Source organism: Emydura macquarii, unplaced genomic scaffold (genome assembly GCF_026122565.2).
Source record: "Emydura macquarii macquarii isolate MOO-44397 ecotype Brisbane River unplaced genomic scaffold, CSIRO-AGI_Emac_v2 contig_2897, whole genome shotgun sequence".
NCBI classification, from domain to species: domain Eukaryota; kingdom Metazoa; phylum Chordata; order Testudines; family Chelidae; genus Emydura; species Emydura macquarii.
This window is the reverse complement of record NW_027133034.1, coordinates 6,132,991-6,152,213: the sequence shown is the minus strand read 5'-3', so window position 1 is coordinate 6,152,213 and position 19,223 is coordinate 6,132,991. Positions and strand designations below refer to the sequence as shown.

The following is a 19,223-nucleotide window of genomic DNA, read 5'->3' as shown; positions in this document are numbered from 1 at the left end:
CATTGTAAATCCTTGCATTGTTTTAGTAACAGCTAAAATTTAAAACAGGACCTTTTCCCAAAGCCCTACGAAGAGAGAGGGCATGCCCTTCTGACTTTTGCTTTCACTTGGATGCAAGTCATCATTTATATTTACATATTCAGAAGCACAAAAGCACACAAAAAAGTGCCCGTTGATCCCAGTTTCTCTCTCTGATGAATTACAAGATATTTTGTGAACAAATTTGCTATTCTTTGAATGGAAAATCAGGACTACAAAGGAGATCATTTTATAATAATTTAAATAAACAAATGAATGAGATTCAGGGGTAAATTCTCATTCTGATTCATGCACATAATTCTCATTGACATTCACATATCTGGGGTGAGATTATATCCCTTAGGATAGGCCTCTGAAAGGATTACTAATTTACTTTGTTTAGGTACATCAGAAAGAAGATGAATGAATAGCTAAAAATAAGAGGCCTGGTTCTCCTCTCATTTACTTCAGTGTAAATCAGGAGTAACTTCATGGCCACCAATAGTGCTACACTAGTGTACATGAGAAGAGAATCAGGCCTAGGATCTCCATCAAATATTATATACATACAAACTTCAGTACACTTTATAATTAACACTGAATAATTAATAAAGTTATTTGCATAATGCATAGTTTAAAATGCAGTTTCAAGAAATTTATATATTCAGAGTATATTTTTACAAATATTTCCCTTCAGTTCTGTCTTGTCAATGCTCTACCATGGTGGCAATCTACTGCTATTCACTAACAAGCAAGGGGACACACTTATAAATTAGATAAATAAAGCAACATACAGTGTATCAGGGTCATCTCTGGTCTGCCAGTAGAGGGACATGAAAAATGTTTTTGCCAGTAGCTTTTGAGAGACCACTAAGGGAGCCAGTGGGAGACAAAGAGGGTAGAGAGTAAAAGTGTGTTCACCTGCTACATCCACAAATCCCTCACATTCACAAGTATGTTGATGGTGCATGCAAGCAGGTATCTTCAAAATAACTTTATCTGCAAGTGCAAGCAAATGAGTGGGTTTGCAGGCAATGTTTAAGAATGCAGATTGCATTCTCTAAGAAAATTCAGCTTTCATTGTCCAGTAAATCTTCAACTAAGCAATATGCCTCGCAAAACCTGCATTCTATCTCATTTTTTAAGTACTCATGAGACAGAATTGTACTTTAAGCATTCATTCCACAAACTTCAGTTTTCCTACGAAACTACATTGAATATTTTCATTGGTTTTGTTGAAAAGAAATATTTATGTTTACACTCAGCCTGTTTTCATGAGACAAAGTTTTAAACAGACCTCACACTGCTGTGTCTCAAATTATGCAGCCATCTCTGTGTTGCAATTAAATCTGTTTCAAGTGCGAGATACAACTGAAACTGTCAGATTATATTTTGCAAAATATATAATCACTTAAAAGGCCTATATACTTTCTTAGTGGTAAGTGAAAATCCAGATTCAAAGGCAGGGTCATTAAAGTAATAGGTTTCAAATTAAAAAAAGAAACCAAACACCTCTAGTAGCTGTAGTAGTATCCACTCTATTCTATTGTGAAATTTTGTAGGATGAAATGTGTCTTTTCTTGATTGCTTTGTCCTTTCCAGTGATTGTTTCTGAGAGTCATGCCATTTGGCCTATCCCACAGACCACTCAATATTTTAATGTTGATTAATCTTTAAATTTTGAATGGTTGCGGTACAATTGAGTTTTTCTGTTCCAAGGAACAAATGAGAATAGGAGCATATTACCAGGTAGGATCCATTGTTCACTATAGGCAAATCAATAATATCATCAGCAAAATGTCATGAAAGAAGTACTAAACCAAGTGGGAGTGAAGCAGAGCCCACAGAAAAAGTTCATGTTAAGAAACCAGATGCTGCTGATTTTACTGAAATATCTTCAATAGTCTGTAAAATAATAATAAAACACGAGAGAAAAAATTCCCAGACCTCATAGCACCAAATTTATTAATAATCACCAGTTACTAACTCCACAGATGAAGCACAATTGAGTTAGAGTAATAATTGTGCTGAATTCATATTCAGGTTAGTTATCTATAGTTAGCAAGGGATAGAAGCCAACGGGTAGTAGGGGTCAGAGCCGTGGAGGAAGCCAGGACTCCTGGGTTTTATTCCCACCTTTGCTATTGACTCACTGTGTGGTCTTGAGTAAGCAATGTTCCTTGACTTCATTGGGCCCTGGATAGGGCCCTCAATCCTTTTGCATTTCAGTTTATCCCTCTGTAAAATGAGGGCAGAACTAGTAAGCTACATCACAGGCGAATTAAGTTGAATTAATTAACATTTGGAAAGTGACTGAGGTCTCCACCTGCCAGATGCTAGATAAGTAATCATTGTTAAGAAAGGATGCTCTTGTATTTAACGCACAGGACGGGAAGTTTGGAGTAGTAACCAAGGGCGGCTAGAGGGCTACCCAGTTAAATCCCCATCTCCCTTATCAGACTAAACCCTTTTGCTCCCTAATCTCTTGCTCCTCGTTGAGGTAAGTGTATTGTAAAGCAGTGGCCAGGAGGCAACCTGTGTGTCATAGGGCATAGCAGCATTTCTCTGTCATTCGGGTTTAATCACCCCCTCCTGAGCAGAAACATCCGACCCTGAGCTACCTGCGAGCACTGCCTTGTCCAGACAGCGCTTCCATTCCTCACCCAGCCAGTAAAACCCACTGCAGTGCCATCCAGGCGCTGGAGAAAGAGAGACGGGCACACACGGCTTCCTCGGTGCGTCTCTGCTGCAGAGTTCCCCGCATCCCCTGACTTTGTCCTCACTTTTGGGCGCTGTCCATGGTTGCAGCACTTGCCTGCTTGACGTCAGCCAGCCGGAGCCGCCCCTGCGATTGGCGGAGGAGCCAGGCCGCCCTTTGGAATGGTGCGCGCGACCCCCTCCCTGCGTCCCGCGCACCGCCGCTGTGCCTCACTCCCCCACCCTGCAGAGCAGGGAGAGGAGTCGGCGCTGCGGGGGGAGGGAGGCAGGCAGCAGCGGGAGCAGCCCAGGCAGTTGCAGCTGAAAGGAGCCGCCCCAGCCAGCTCAGAGGCTCTGTGCATGGAACTTTGCCCTGCCTTCCCGGATTCCTTATGACAACAATATGGAAGAATTTTTGCAGCGCACCAAATCCAAGCTGGTAAGTTATGGAGGAGGGTTAAAAGGGGAGAGGGCAGCAAAGCGTTAGGTGACTGTGAGCCTGCGGATCGCTTTGCATTAATGCGCTGCACACAAAATCCTTCTGGGCAACTTTTTTTAGTCCATGCAAAAGAACTAGCTGTTAATAAGAGTTAATGAGCGACTTGAGCAGCTGGGACAAGAGGTAACTTGTGATCGTTGGGTGGGTTACCTTTTTTGTTTTTCCTTTGTTTTCTCAATCTAAAATAAACAAATTGTAACCCTGCAGTTAGCCCTGTTTGATCCTTGTATGGAGAGTTCGAGACCATATTTGACATGCCCATGGGGAATAACAGTAAATGGGCCACTTCACAAGGTTATTATATGTGGGTTTGTAAAGTGTCTTTCATATGCATCAAGTTGCTGTACAGTCAAATGGCCAAAAGATAGGAATATATAAAAAAGAGAGGAGAAAATATTATATCTGCTGTGCAACCTCTATGAGCTGAATGTCATTTGGAACACTGAATAAGTCTGGGTAATCAAGATTTCAAATAATCAAAGGAATTTGCAAGGCAATCAGCGGATGTGACCTCCTTGAATGTGTTTTAGATGCTTAGATGTTTTAGAATGTGTTTTAGATACTTGAGGTTGTTAATACTGTATACAAGTGAGTTTCTATACATAGGATCAGATCCTCAGTTGATGTTAAGTGATGTCACTATTGAGATCAGGCAGTGGAGCTACACCAGATGATGGTCTGGCCCCAGATATTTACTATATATGCATCTCTTTTGTTAGACTGTTCATATAGGTGCAGGGCAAAACCAGAATGTTTTGGGGGCTGTGATGATTTCAGACGACCTTATGTCCAGTTGTTAGGATCCATAATGTATTAAAGAGCCAGTCCCACATGAATTGCCTTTAGTGAACTGCCTGCTATTCATGTGTATGTTAGATTAATGTTATCTATTGGGTCGCTAATACTGGACTTCATGCTTAGGCAAATTCCCCCTGAAGTCATGGGAGTTTTGTCTCAGTACTTTATGGAAATCAGGCCCTGCATGCTTGTATTTTTTCCCTGGACTATTGTCATAAAAGAATAATAAACTTCATTGTTGATACTTCCAGTAGCAGTGACTTCCTGATTTCTAGACCTGTTTTGAAGCTTTGGAGAGAGTGGCACTAACTATAGAGAGCATCCCTTCCTAAGCCCACCATGCCCTACTTATAATAACTTGGATGTTGTTAAAGTGTTTTCTTGTGTTATATATCTAGTTAAAAACAATGTTTTAAGCTGACAAAGAAGGCACCTTTTAGGAGGGGTAGCAAAGCACATGAGGAAATACTTAAGTGATGGTCCCCTTAACCTTAAACATTGTGTTAAGGCAGGCACTAACGTCTACATCAGGGATCTCTACTTGATCACGTGGCAGAAAATGTGCAGTCGTCTTATTGTAACTCTGCTTGTTAAAAGGTTGTTAGGTCAGTGTTCTCCTGTTACACTTTTAGAACGCTTTTTAACCATCAGAGAGTGAAGTTCTGGAACAGCCTTCCATGGGGAGCAGTGGGGGCAAAAACTTAAGTGATTTCAAGAATAAGCTTGCTAAGGTTGTGGAGAGGATGGTACAATGAGATTCCCTGCCATGGCATGAGACCCATCTGCAACTGCTATTAGCAAATATCTCCAGTCATCAGAGATGGGACACTAGATGGGAAGGGCTCTCAGTTACTACAGTGAATTCTTTCCAAGGTGTCTGGCTTGTGGGCCTTGCCGACATGCTCAGGGTTTAACTGATCACCATATTTGAGGTTGGGAAGGAATTTTCCCCCAGGTCAGATTGGAGGAGACTCTGTTTTGGGGTTTTTTTTTGCCTTCCTCTGCAGCATGGGGCATTGGTCCCTTGCTGGTTTAAACTAGAGTAAATGGTGGGTGGAAGCTCTGTAACCTGAAGTCTTTAAATATTAATTTGAGGATTTCAGTAACTCAGCCAGAGGCTATGGGTCTACTACAGAAGGGTGGAGTGGATGTGATTCTGTGGCAAGCGATGTGCTGGAGGTCAAACTAGATGATCATGATGGCCCCTTTTGGCCTTAAAGTCTGAGTCTATGAGCTCCCCACTGCAGTGCACCTGTGTTTTGCTTAGACATAGTGGAGATTCAAGCCCTGTATATTTACTTTAAGGGTCAGATTACGCAAACTTTACTCACAGTGAGTAATGCCTTAGGCCATAACAGCCCCATTGGTTTAAAGTGATTACAGTAGAATGGTTTACAGAGTACCACTCAGTTAGAGTAAGGGTGGCAGAATCTGGCCTTAAGTGAACAATTGATTCACATGATACAGTAATGCTTATTATTGGGAGTGCTTCAGAATCATCATTCATTTGTATCTGATTCCAGCCACAACATTAATCAATACTGGTTTTCTTTCATGGCACGAGTTCTAGCCTACACAAATACATCATGGACAAGACTGTCCTATTTCACGTTTTCTAATAATATAGTATTGTATAGCACTCTATAACTGGCAAAAAGTAAAAATCTCTACACAGCGTCTAATGATATTAAAATCTCCATTAGTATATTCTTTTAAAGCAAATACATTTTACTGTTACTTGATATGCTGTGTTATATTATTCTCAGTAATGGTCAGTACAGAATTTTTAGTTAAAAAAGCCATACAGGGATAGGTTTGTGTTACAAGACAACCTATTATTCTAAGGCTGGAGGAAAAAATGCTAGTGAAAAAAATATTAAGGGGTGTGTCAGTAATTATTCTGAAATGACCCACATTTATGGTCCAATCCTGCAGTTGTTTCTCAGTCCTTAGTCAGGCAAAATTCTACTTGAAATCAATTAGCATTTTGCTTAAGTACTGAATATGTCAAAGGCCCTGGCCTAGGCGGCTTTCAGGACTGAGGGCAGGAGGTGGAGGATCAGAGGTGGGAGTGAGTGGCACATGCCACCACAGGGATTCTGGGCTTCATCACATGCAGTTTAGGATGTTTCGGCCCCTGAAAGTCCTGAATCCAGAGAGGAGAAAGTCACAATTTGCCCTCTTTGTCTCATGGCTGCTCCTTCTATGTTGTGCCTCCTGGAAGGGCAGTACTGAATTGGAACTACTAATTTTGCTTTCTCTTTAAGGGTTATTATATTTTAATGTGAAAAAGATCCTCCAAAATTCACAACCAAAGGTCTCCAATGAGTGCGCTCGTTAAAACTGATCACCTCAGTTAATTTAGCGGGGACTTGAACTCTACTGCTACGCAAATGTTGGTAATGGGCCAAACTGTTCCCCTAGATCCGCATGTGGAAGGATTCTCTGTAAGTGGATTGCCTCTACCATATGCTAAAAAGGGATTCACATGCTTATTCACACATTATAGAGGGCTCTCCACATCATGTGGAGTCCATCTTTTTGGGAGGAGCGGAGTGGGGAGGTGGAATTTCAATAGGCCAAGAGAGGAGGAGGGGAATAGATGATAAGGCTGTGGAATAGTTTCCTTAAGGAAATGGTGGAAGTCCCATTGCTTGAGACTTTTTAAAACTAAAATAGACAGAACACGATACACTTAACTATAGCAGAATTAGCACTCTGCTATAATGTGGAATAGGTAACAATTGTGCATTGGCTATGAGAAGATTAACCAGTCTATTAGCCTTTTGTGTTTCTATGCAAAGCCACACAGAATGCCAATATGTAGCAATAGGGTAAAAATAAAAATGTATTTCCCTATTGATTTTCTTCCTTTGTAGATGGCACAGATAAATGTTTTCTTTTTTGTAATAGCTAACATGTCTCGGTCTTATCAACTCCTGGTTTGGACACTGGCATTTTCCAATAAGAACATTCTTCCCTTTACACAAAAATGAATGAAAGGGGAAAAGGTACTGTAAAAATCTTTGTGCATTCTTCCTTCTAAGTGGAAGCGTGAAGTGCTGCAGAACTGTTGAAGCCTGAGAATGCATGAGAAATCCTTTGGATATTGGGACATCTTTATGCCTAGTCTGCTTCACTTATCACTGTCTTGCAAGAACAACATTAAGTTCCAAAGGGATTTGAACTGCATCATAGCCCAGTTTGCTATGGGAACATGCTGACACTAGCAACTCATTCTTGGATCTGCCCCCCACAGTCAGCCACTTATATCCCTGAAATACCGGGATACAAAGGGTAGAGAGGGGCTGCTCGTGGCTTAAGAGAATGTGTTTGTATGCATGCTTTCTTTGTAGCATCTGGTTCCTTCCATCAGTGCTGACACAACATTTGACCCTTATTTGTTGGTAATACTTTCCAATTATCATGCAACAGAGGAGACATAGAGACTTTTATCTGTGGCAATACGTATGCTTGTAGGGATACTGTTCAGTATGGCATTTCTGCTGGAAGACAGTTGGGGTTGCCCACGTATTGTTCAGGGCTGTGCCACACAAAAATAAATTTTTTCTCAGTGGCAGGAAGGTTGATTTGCTGCATAATTTATTATATATATATTATTTATACATACATATATGTATATATGCACACACACGCATAAATAGTAATGAGAAGGGAGGACAAATTCAAAGTCTAAACTACCTGACATTGTGTGTCTATTTTTTTTTCCACCAGAAAAGATAGTCTTGTGCCAATAATATTAAAATGATTGTTAACTATTTGAATGATGCCATATGATCTAATGAGAGTTTAATGTAAGACTGCAGCACAATACATGCAGTGGAAAGACTGGCAGTGAAAGGGTTAAGGAATTTTATTTTAATGACATCTGGAACATGTCAAACAACGTTCTCTTTTCATTTTGTTCATAAGAATGTTTTGTTTATTTTGGCATTTGATGATAACCCGTACAGTATGTAATAGCCCTAGTGTGCTGGCCCATTTCCAGTTTGTGCAATTACACCCTGGCTATATAAATTCCCCTGAAGTTTTAGTTCAATATTAAACTTCCCATCCTGAACTGCTGTTTCAGAGCTATCATGTTCCACCCAAGAGAGAGCCACATTTCAGTGATTCCTGTATATACGATTTGTAAAAAACATTAAATGCTTTGATATGAAAGATTTGTAATTATTGATACAAAACTGATATATGGGTTATTCTGAATAGAAATTATAAACGTTTGAAGAAATATTTGGAGTTCAGTGAAGATGGTTACTTGTTTGTTCAAATCCTTTAATTTTCAGTACTAGTAAAGGGCAATGTCACATACACAGGACACCAATACTTGTAAATGTATTAATATTTGTACAATGTTTTCAAAATGTAACAACTATATAGTGTCTGGTAATGTTTACTGGTAGTTCCGTTCCTTCTCAGACAGAAATAAGTAATTTTCCAGAGGTTAATGAATTGTATTAATTTACTTCGTTCCTGTAAAATTAATAAGACTCCAATTCAGCAAGGTACTTAAGTATGTGCCTCACTTTAAGCATATGAGTAGTCCCATTAAAGTCAATGGCACATGTTTCAATTGCTGAATCAGGGCCTAAAATTCTAGCAAAATCTAAGAAACAGAACTTTGCCCTATCCTGTGTCTTGGGCAGGGGAACTTTGGGGGAGGAAGATTCCAGCTTTGGGGGACCGGGGAGAAAGAAGAAACATTTCTCTGGTAGTATAATTTTTAAAAATGTAGTAATTTGAAGTTGCTCTCTTTGGCCCAATGATTACTGAGTTACTTATACAAAGTGAAACAGATTCAACAAAAGACATTGGGCATGAGAAAAATGACTGTATAGCTAAATGGTTGAGGCACTCACCTGGGATGTAGGAGACACACATTCTAGTCCCCGCTCACAAGTCAGGCAGAGCCAGGACTTGAACTTGGGTCTCCTACATCCAAAATAAGTACTTTAGCCATTGGATTATTGGCTGTTCTGGGGCAGGTAGGGTCTCTCTGCCTCCCTCAAAATTCCATCCTAGTCCTGAGAAAACCTTCCTAACAAAAGTTGTATAAAAATGATACATTTCTGCAAAATGTTTCTGCAACAAAAACATTTTGTTGAAAAATTCCTGACCAGGTCTAGTTTAGAAAGACTTGAAGCTCATTGATCGGTGGGCAGAGGAAAGATGAGGTTTATTCATTGCATGGGTCTGTCATTTATAACATGGATATCATTTCCATATGTGTATATTTTAATTCCTGTCCATAGTAAAATCATAATGCTATCTTGGAAGTGTTTTTAATTCAATTGTTCTAAGCAGATTTCCCCTAAGCAGTATATGCAGTATATGTTTTGTCTGAGAACTGTGTTTGCCAAACCATTGTATAGACCACCTATGAGGCTAAAATGACCATCAGGACAGTTATGGTTTTCCATTTAATGGCCCAGTGCTCTGGGAACTTCTTTTGAACAACTGAAGTGTTCTAGTGGTTCATTTCAGTCAAAACATTTGAGTTTTTTTTATAACTAGAGAATGTTTTTTTCAAGACACTGCTATGCTAAATAAAATTTGCTCTATGTTTACAGAAAACAGTCCAGTAGAATGATTAGTCAATGTAATAAACAGTATTTGGAGTGAAGAGAAAGCTGTGCTAGTGTCAATACTCATTTAAGTTGTTCAAAGTGAATTACTGAGTCTCACTCAGTGTTACATGATAAACGCCTTCAGAAAACTAAGTTATTGGAAACATTCTCCACTCCAAGAAATATGCATGTGTTATTAATTGGTCAAAAACCGGCAGCAGGGACACTAGAATAAATAACACAATCTTTTGATTTTTATATAATTATTTTGCAACCCTAAAACTGTTGCCACAAAGATATTCTGGGATTTGGATTGTGAAAATATGGTCTCCTTATCTGGAGCACAGTTTTATAACATAGCTCTCAGCCTAAACCTCCCTGGTCATACTGGTCAGAGAAATGCTGCTATATCTTGCTAGGAATGGCTGTGTTTAAATGTTGTTGTAATCAGCACAGTTCTGATACCTGTGTGTGAAAGTCTATATTTATTTCTGCAATGATTGGCACTCTCTAAATAACTAATCTAGAGGGGTAGCCAGTCTTTGATCTGGCAGCAGACCACCACATTATTATGTGTCTTTCTCTCAAATAGCTGGTCTCATTGTGCAATGATTTATTATCGAACAAAAAAAAAAAGTATAGTAACCTGAAGAAGTTAAATAAATGCTTGATTTTTGCCTGACAGTGGTAGGAAAAAAGCTTAGCAGTGCTGAGTTTTTATGTAGGGATCCTCTGAGCCACCTGATTAGCTACTATTATGCTTTTGTGCTCCATAGAAATCAGTGGACTTTTTTTTCCTCTAGAGATAAAGCTGAGTCATACTATTCAAATCCATTCTAGACCTTTCCAACCCACATTGATCACTGTATCCTCCAATTGAAAGTTTCATAAATTTAGTTGCAATTTTTAAATGAACAAAAATCTCCATTTCCACTGTTCAGACTGAGACCACTTGGTGATGGCTTGAGCCCCAAAATTCCCTAAAAACGTCAGTAAAATCAAACCTAGTAATTGCTTCTTTAAACAAATAGTAATTAAAACCCAGGTACTTCTCTGCAGACCAGCTAATAATTACCAATAATAATAATAATGAACAAAGAACTGTAAGAACAGAATCTGCATATGTGCTGTTTGCTCCCCATAAATCAGAAATAGTCATACAGAGACAGAAATGCATAGTAACGAAGAAAGAACTCTGTTTAAGAAATATTAGGTCATGGCAGAAACCAAGGAAATTAAGTTAAACATTCAGCTTTATCCCCAACCCATAGTAATAAGTCAGTCACATGAACCTTCATGGTGCAAGAGGAAAACTAAGGATGGATTTCTTTGCTTTTTACAGTTCATCTCTCTTTTGAAGATACAATAGACTATTGTTTGCATTCAAGGCATTTTAAAGTGAAAACATCCTGCATTGAGCTTTTAAAATATATATTATTGATTGATTATATTGTAAGAGCTCTGAGCGCTTTTTAAAGTGCAGATTGTTGAACTAATGGATTGTAATGGTTCCAAATTGGATAAATAGTGCCCTACACTTCCTTAAGACAGACAACATATATCCTTGTGTGTCTTGGCTTTGCTCACAGGATAATTTTTTGAAGCTACTAGGAACTTTGGTGGCTGTAAAGATTGGTATTGGGGTACAGACCCTTTTATACGTATGTTGTCAGATCACAGTCAGCCCACGCTAGGGTGAGCAGATGTCCCAATTTCATAGGGAGAGTCCTGATTATTCAGGGCTTTGTTATATATAGGTGCCTATTACTCCCCACCACCATCTCGATTTTTCATACTTGCTATATGGTCACCCTAGCCCACGCAATTGAAGTGTCATCATCATCTAATGGCTATTTGCACATGCATTGAGTTTAGTGGTCTCATTTCAGTTCCTAGTAGGCAAGAGACCATACCTGAATCACCAGCAAAATTGCACCTTTGTTGTCCCTTTAAGAGAGAGATCATAGACTCAAGACTGGTCTAGAAATGGAGATTCTGGTGCCTGCACCCCTTTTGGATTCACACTATTGAGTTTATTCTCCTTCTGAGTCTTGATATGTGTGGGTTCCGTTATAAACCAAAGAGTACTCTGTCTGCAACGAGTAGATAATGGCTCAGGTAATGGATACAAAGCCTTTCTACACCCCCAGAAGATTGTGACTGAAAAGGACTGCCACCTGATGCTTTTTTCCCAATGGCCTATGTAAATGAGTTTGTTGGTATCTGATCTTAGTGGCAATTGGCACTAATTGTCACCTTTGTTGAGACTTAGCCAAGGGCTGAATGGACATGAAGTGTGAATTTCCTAGTCAGCTTCATACACTCAGATTTTAAGGCCAGACGGGACCATCATGATCATCTACTCTGGTCTCCTGCACATCGCAGGCCACAGAACCTCACCCACCCACTCCGGTAATAGGCCCCTAAGCTCTGGCTGAGTTACTAAAGTCCTTACATCTTGCTGTAAAGAAGTTACACAGAATTTACCAATTACTCTAGTTCAAATCAACAAGTGACCCATGCTCCACATTGCAGAGGAAAATGAATGTTCTCTCGCCGTTGCCCCAGATTTCTGCCAATCTGACTGTGATGGGTGTGCTTTACTCACTGCAGGTATGGTACCTCCTCCTGGCCGGTCTGGGAATAGCTCACCAGGTCAACACCCCTTCCTGTGACTGCATGCCATACCTCTGCCTCACTGCAGCCCCTCGTTCACCCCAGGAGCTGCAGCAGCCTCTTTGTGACTCTGTGCTCTGACTAGGTCTCCACTCTACTGTGGTTTTCCCTTCTGGGGGTTGGAAATTCTCTCATCTCACAGGCTCAGGCAGCCTTCCTATCCACTGCTCCACCAGTGCCACTTCCCCAGTGATTGGTTGGGGAACCCGGGCCTGCCCTCTACTCTGGGTGCCAGCTCAGAGACCCTCTAGCCAGCAGACAAGGCCTGTTCCACCCTAAACTTTTCTGCTTTTTCCCGATCCCTTTCCTAACTGTCTGGTTCTCCCTTCCTTCTCTGGGCCTGCCAGCTTCAGCACTCTCTCCTCCCAGGGCGCAACTGCAGGCTACATGTCACTGCTGCCTCCAAACACTCCTCCCAGGGGTGACTACAGCCTTTCCCTACAGCCCCTTTGTTGTCAGGTTTCTGGTTTATATAGGCCCCACCTGTTCCTGCACAGGTCTTTCTAATTAAGGCTTCTCTCTCTGCCTTAATTTCTAATAGGTTAATTGGCCCATCTGGCCTCCATTAGCTCCTTCAGGGCAAGTGTGGGGTGGACACCCCATAAGAATGGTCAGACCAATGTTCCATTTAGCCCAGTATCCTGTCTTCCATCAGTGGCCAATGCCAGATACTTTAGAGGGAATGAATAGAACAGATAATCATCACGTGATCCATCCCGTTGGCCATTCCCAGCCTCTGGCAAACAGCAATCCCTGCCTATCCTAGCTAATAGCCTTTGATGGACCTATCCTCCATGAATTTATCTAGTTCTTTTTTGAACCCCATTATAGTCTTGACCTTTACAATATCCTCTGGCAAGGAGTTCCATAGATTGACTGTGCATTGTGTGAAGAAATACTTCCTTTTGTTCATTTTAAACCTGCTGCCTATTAATTTCATTTGGTGACCCTTCGTTCCTGTGTTATGAGAGAGTAAATAACACTTCCTTGTTTACTTTCTCCACACCGGTCATGATTTTATAGACCTCTATCATATTCCCCCTGAGTCGTCTCTTTTCCAAGATGAAAAGTTCCAGTCTTATTAATCTCTCCTCATATGGAAGCTATTCCATACATCTAATAATTTTTGTTGCCCTTTTCTGTACCTTATCCAATTCCAATATATCTTTTTTGAGATGGGGTGACCAGATCTGCACGCAGTATTCAAGATGTGGGCATACCAAGGATTTATAAAGAGGCAATATGATATTTTCTGTCTCATTATCTATCCCTTTCCTAATGATTTCCTCTGGAACCCTTTCCTAATGATTCCCAACATTCTGTTAGCTTTTTTGATTGCCGCTGCACATTGAGTGGATGTTTTCAGAGAACTATCCACGACTCCAAGATCTCTTTCTTGAGTTATAACAGCTAATTTATATATGTATAGTTGGGATTATGTTTCCAATGTGCATTACTTTGTATTTATCAACATTGAATTCCATCTGCCATTTGTTGCCCAGTCACCCAGTTTTGTGAGGTCCCTTTGTAACTCTTCGCTGTCTGCTTTGAACTTAACTATCTTGAGTAGCTTTGTATCATCTGCAAATTTTGCCACTTCACTGTTTACCCCTTTTTTCAGATCATTTAAGAATATGTTGAACTATACTGATCCCAGTACAGACCCCTGGGGGGCACCACTATTTACCTCTCTCCATTCTGAAAACTATTTATTCCTACCCTCTGTTTCCTATTTTTTAACCAGTTATTGATCCAGGAGAGGACCTTCCCTCTTATCCCATGACCACTTACTTTGCTTAAAAGCCTTTGGTGAGGAACCTTGTCAAAGGCTTTCTGAAAATATAAGTACACTATATCACCCTTGTCCACATGCTTGTTGACCCCCTCAAATAATTCTAGTAGATGGGTGAGGCATGATTTCCCTTTACAAAAACCATGTTGACTTTTCCCCAATAATTTATATTCATCTATGTGTCTGATAATTCTGTTCTTTCCTATAGTTTCAACCAATTTGCCTGGTACTGAAGTTAGGCTTATTGGCCTGTAATTGCCTGTATCACCGCTGCAGCCTTTGAAAAAAAAATTGGCATCCCATTGGCTAGCCTCCAGTCATCTGGTACAGAAGCTGATTTAAATGATAGGTTACATACCACAGTTAGTAGTTCTGCAATTTCACATTTGAGTTCCTTCAGAACTCTTGGGTGGACACCATCTGGTCCAGGTGACTTATTACTGTTTAATTTATACATTTGTTCCAAAACCTCCTCTAATGACACCTCAGTCTGGGACAATTCCTCAGATTTGTCATGTAAAAAGAAAGGCTCAGGTTTGGGAATCTTCTTCACATTCTCAGCCAATGCAAAAAATGTATTTAGTTTCTCCACAATAACCTCTTCCTTGAGAACTCCTTTAGCATCTCGATCATCCAGTGGCTCCACTGGTTGTTTAGCAAGCTTCCTGCTTCTGATGTACTTAAACATTTTTTTGCTGTTACTTTTTGAATCTTTGGCTAGCTGTTCTTCAAATTCTTTTTTGTCCTTCCTAATTATATTTTAACACTTCATTTGCCAGAGTTTATGCTTCTGTCTGTTTTCCTCAATAGGATTTAACTTGCACTTTTTGAAGGATGCCTTTTGCCTCTAACTGCTTCTTTTACTTTATTGGTTAGCCATGGTGGCACTTTTTTTGGTCCTCTTACTATGTTTTTGAATTTGGGGTATACATGTAAATTGAGCTTCTATTATGGTGTCTTTAAAAATTTCCATGCAGCTTGCAGGGATTTCAGTTTTGGTACTGTACCTTTTAATTTCTGTTTAATTTACTTCCTCATTTTTAGTTCCTTTTTCTGAAATTAAATGTTACTGTGGTGGGCTGCTTTGGTGTTTTCCCCCCTCACAGAGATGTTAAATTTTATTATGTTATGATCACTGTTGCCAAGCGGTTCAGCTATATTCACCTCTTGGACCAGATCCTGTGCTCCATTTAGGACTAAATCAAGAATTGCCTCTCCTCTTGTGGGTTCCAGGACTAGCTGTTTCAAGGAGCAGTCATTTAAGGTGTCAAGAAACTTTATTTCTGCATCCTGTCCTGAGGTGACATGTTACCCAGTCAATATGGGGATAGTTGAAATCCCCCCTTATTATTGAGTTTTTTATTTTTATAGCTTCTCTAATCTCCCTGAGCATTTCACAGTCACTATCACTATACTAGTCAAGTAGTTGGTAGTATATTCCTACTGCTATATTTGTATTATTCAAACATGTTCTTACTATCCATAGAGATTCTATGGTACAATTGGTTCATTTAAGATTTTTATTTCATTTGTATCTATGCTTTCTTTCACATATAGTGCCACTCCCCCACCAGTATGACCTCCGTCCTTCCGATATATATTGTACCCTGGTGTTACTGTGTCCTCATTCCACCAAGTTTCTGTGATGCCTATTATATCAATATCCTCATTTAATACAAGGCACTCAAGTTCACCCATCTTAGCATTTAGACTTCTAGCTTTTGTATATAAGCACTCAAAAAAATTGTGACTTTTTAGCTATCTGCCATTATGTGATGTAATTGAATGGGACTCTTTTTTCATTTGACTGTTGCTTATCAGATCCTACCCATATTTCAGCCTCTTCCATCCTCTCCTCATTACTAGGATATAGAGAATCTCCATTAATAGATCCTCCCTAAGGGATGTCCCTGTCCGAACCTCATGCTCCTTCTCACCTGTTGGCTTTCCCCCAGCCCTTAGTTTAAAAACTGCTCTGCGACCTTTTGAATTGTACATATCAGCAATCTGGTTCCATTTTTGTTTAAGTGGAGCCCATCCTTCCTGTATAGGCTCCCCCTTTCCCAAAAGGTTCCTTATTTCCTAATATATCTAAACCCTTCCTCCCTACACCATCGTCTCATCCACACATTGAGACCCTGCAGTTTTCCCTTTCTAACTGGCCCTGCACATGGAACTGGAAGCATCTCAGAGAATGCTACCATGGAGGTTCTGGACTTCAATCTCTTACCTAGCAGCCTAAATTTGGCCTCCAGGACCTCTATCCTATCCTTCCTATGTCATTGGTACCTACATGTACCACGACCACCAGCTCCTCCCCAGCATTATGCATACGTCCGTCTAGATGTCTTGAGAGATCCGCAACCTTTGCACCTGGCAGGCAAGTCACTATGCGGTTCTTCTGGTCATCACAAACCCAGCTTTTCTATGTTTCCAATGATAGAGTCCCCTGTTACTATTACCTGTTCTTCCTAATAACTCCGTTGGAGAGATATCCTCATCCTCCATGATATCATCTGGAAAGAGGTTCCAAACTATGGAATCATTTCCCTTAGCTCCAGTTTGATGTTCTCCTTCCCTGAGACTTTCATCCTCCTCAACAGTACAGAGGCTGTCATTCCGGGGATGGGACTGTTCTACTGTGTCCCGGAAAGCCTCATCTGTGTACCTCTGTCTCCCTTAGCTCCTCGAGTTCAGCCACCCTGGTCTCCAAAGCCTGTATTCAGTCTCTGAGGGCCAGGAGTTCCTTGCACTGAATGCCACACAGGCCACCTGCCAATAGAGCAGGTAATCATACATGTTGCACGCAGTGCAATAAACTGGATAGCCTTCCACACTGTTGCTGGACTTCTGCCTGCATTCTCTTTTTACTCCAGCAGCTCTTTCTATTATTGTTGTTTGTTTTTTTATTGGGGAGGGGGTATTATCTTTAGTTTACAGAATGTTAATGAAGTGTATCTATCCCCTCCCACACACACTCTTCCTCTCCCCCTCTAAACTTCCCTGCAAAATTCCCCTGTTAGCTAGCTCCTGTGGTCACTTAGGAGTGGGCTTTATAAACCCTGGTTCTCCCTGAGTAGCCCCGCCCTCTGGTTAAGGATTGATGAGTGCTAAAGGACTTGGGGAGCAAAACCTCATTAAGAAGCTCTCAGCCTTGCCTAACATCAACCTAGGATCAGCACATGGTCCCCCAAACAAATAGACTATGCAATATGCTTTAGTCAAGCAGCAAGCACACCACAAACACAAAAACACACACTACAGACAACAAACTTTCCCCAAGGGTCATGTAATCGCTCCTCCTTCACCTGGAGAACTCCCTTGCAAAACTCCCGTTAGCTGCCCCTGTTCGCTAGAGATCACAGTGACCTGCGGAAAATTCCTTCTAAACTCCAAATATGGTGGTCAGTTAGACCCTGATCATGTGGGCAAGACCTGGGAAAGAATTCTTTGTAGTAACACAGAGTCTTCCCCATCTAGTGTCCCATCACTGGCTGTTGAAGGTATTTGCTGTTAGCAGTCACAGATTGGCTACATGCCATTGTAGATAGTCTCATCATACCATCTATAAACTTATCAAGCTCAGTCTTGAAGCCAGTTAGATTTCTTGCCCCTCACTAGTTTCCTTGGAAGACTATTCCAGAATTTCATTCCTCTGATGGTTAGAAACCTTCATCTAATTTCAAGCCTAAACTTATTAATAGGCAGTTTATATCCATTTGTTCTTTGTCAACACTGGCATTTAACTTAAATAACGCTACCCCCTGCCTGGTATTTATCTTTCTGATCTATTTAGAGAAAGCAATCAGCCTCCTTTTAGTTAGCCTAAACAAACTAATTTCTTTGAGTCTCCTCTCATAAGGCAGGTTTTCCATTCCTTAGATCATCCTACTAGCTCTTCCGTGCACCTGTTCCAGTTTTAGTTAATCTTTCTTAAGCATGGGAGACTAGAATTGTCCACAGTATCCCAGATGAGGTTTCACCAGGCCTGGAATAATGGTATTAACTCTTCCCTATCTACTGGAAATACCTCTCCTGATGCATCCAGAACTGCATTAGCCTTTTTCATGGTCACATCACATTGGCAGCTCATAGTCATCCTGTGATCAAACAATACTCAGATCCTTTCTCCATCTCTGTTGCTTCCAGAAAGGGATTATCTGAGAAAGGGTTGAGGCGTGCAGTGCAGGGAAGCCCTCTCTATTCTATCTGTTCTGTGGATGAGAAGACTTCAGTCTCCAGGTCTGTCAATATGGCATCTTTCATCAGTACTCATATTCAAATGTAAAAGTTGGAAAAAACTAGACCTTACATCTGTGTCCAGTTCTGCCCTTTCAGACCACAGGCTTTGCATATCAGAGAAAAGGCCTTATATTAAGAGGTAAGAAATGTAAGGAAATAAACAGTCTTTTAAATTAATTTTTCATTTGGTTTGGAAGAACCTTTTATTGCCCACCCTGAAAATGAGCTAAACACTGAAATAAGTGTACAACAGTTAAATTTCATCATGCTCTTTTTCCGTAACAAAATTAGGTCTGATGTTCTATGCAGTCATAATTTGACATGCTCAGATACATATTTTCGAAGTTGGAGATTAATGAGTATGTCATTAGTAGAGATATTCAGAGCATCACAGGTATTTGATAATACATTTAAAGTCAACTGACTGTCACTTAACAGGAAGTAGGGCCTGGTGACATCCCCTAGAGATCCATAAAGAATACACATCTGTGATTAATATAACAGATGACTGGATGTCACCACTGCATTATACAGCAACAGCTGAAAGATCATTTATCTTGAAGTAAAAAAGTCAACTCCCATGATAAGCAGGGCAGATATGACAGTCGTGGGTAGCTAGACAGTGAAATATTTCATGGCCCAAACTGACTACGTGGTGCACTGTTTTGAAGCATGTCACTTGGTCATGCTTGTCTTGTGAGGTGCCTAGCACATTTCTGAGTGCTTGAAAAATAACAGTAGCAGAAATACATGTGGGTAAGTTGGTGTGAGTATTACTTGTGTGCCAAAGAGGTACAAGGGTGGGATTGTAGTAATAAAAACAACCAACAAGGCATAAGAATGTAACAAAAGTGCAGGGGGAGGGGGCAAAGGGAAGAACTGGTTTATCTGACTTATGAGGAGAGGCTGAGGG

At 40.5% G+C, this 19,223-nt stretch overlaps 1 protein-coding gene across 3 annotated transcripts in view; it reads left to right on the top strand.

The window, feature by feature from the left end:
- Positions 1-3,042: 3,042 nt before the first annotated feature.
- Positions 3,043-19,223, top strand: part of PRUNE2 (prune homolog 2 with BCH domain) — a 185,305-nt gene continuing 169,124 nt past the window's right edge. For 2 of the 3 annotated variants that reach the window (XM_067569163.1, XM_067569162.1), the window contains exon 1: positions 3,058-3,154. Coding sequence is in view for 1 of the 3 variants with exons in the window: in XM_067569164.1 (XP_067425265.1) it covers positions 3,119-3,154 (36 nt within the window). In the remaining 2 variants the exon portion in view is untranslated. Of the gene's footprint in view, positions 3,155-19,223 lie in introns of all 3 variants that reach the window. The other variant, XM_067569164.1, reaches the window with a different exon arrangement.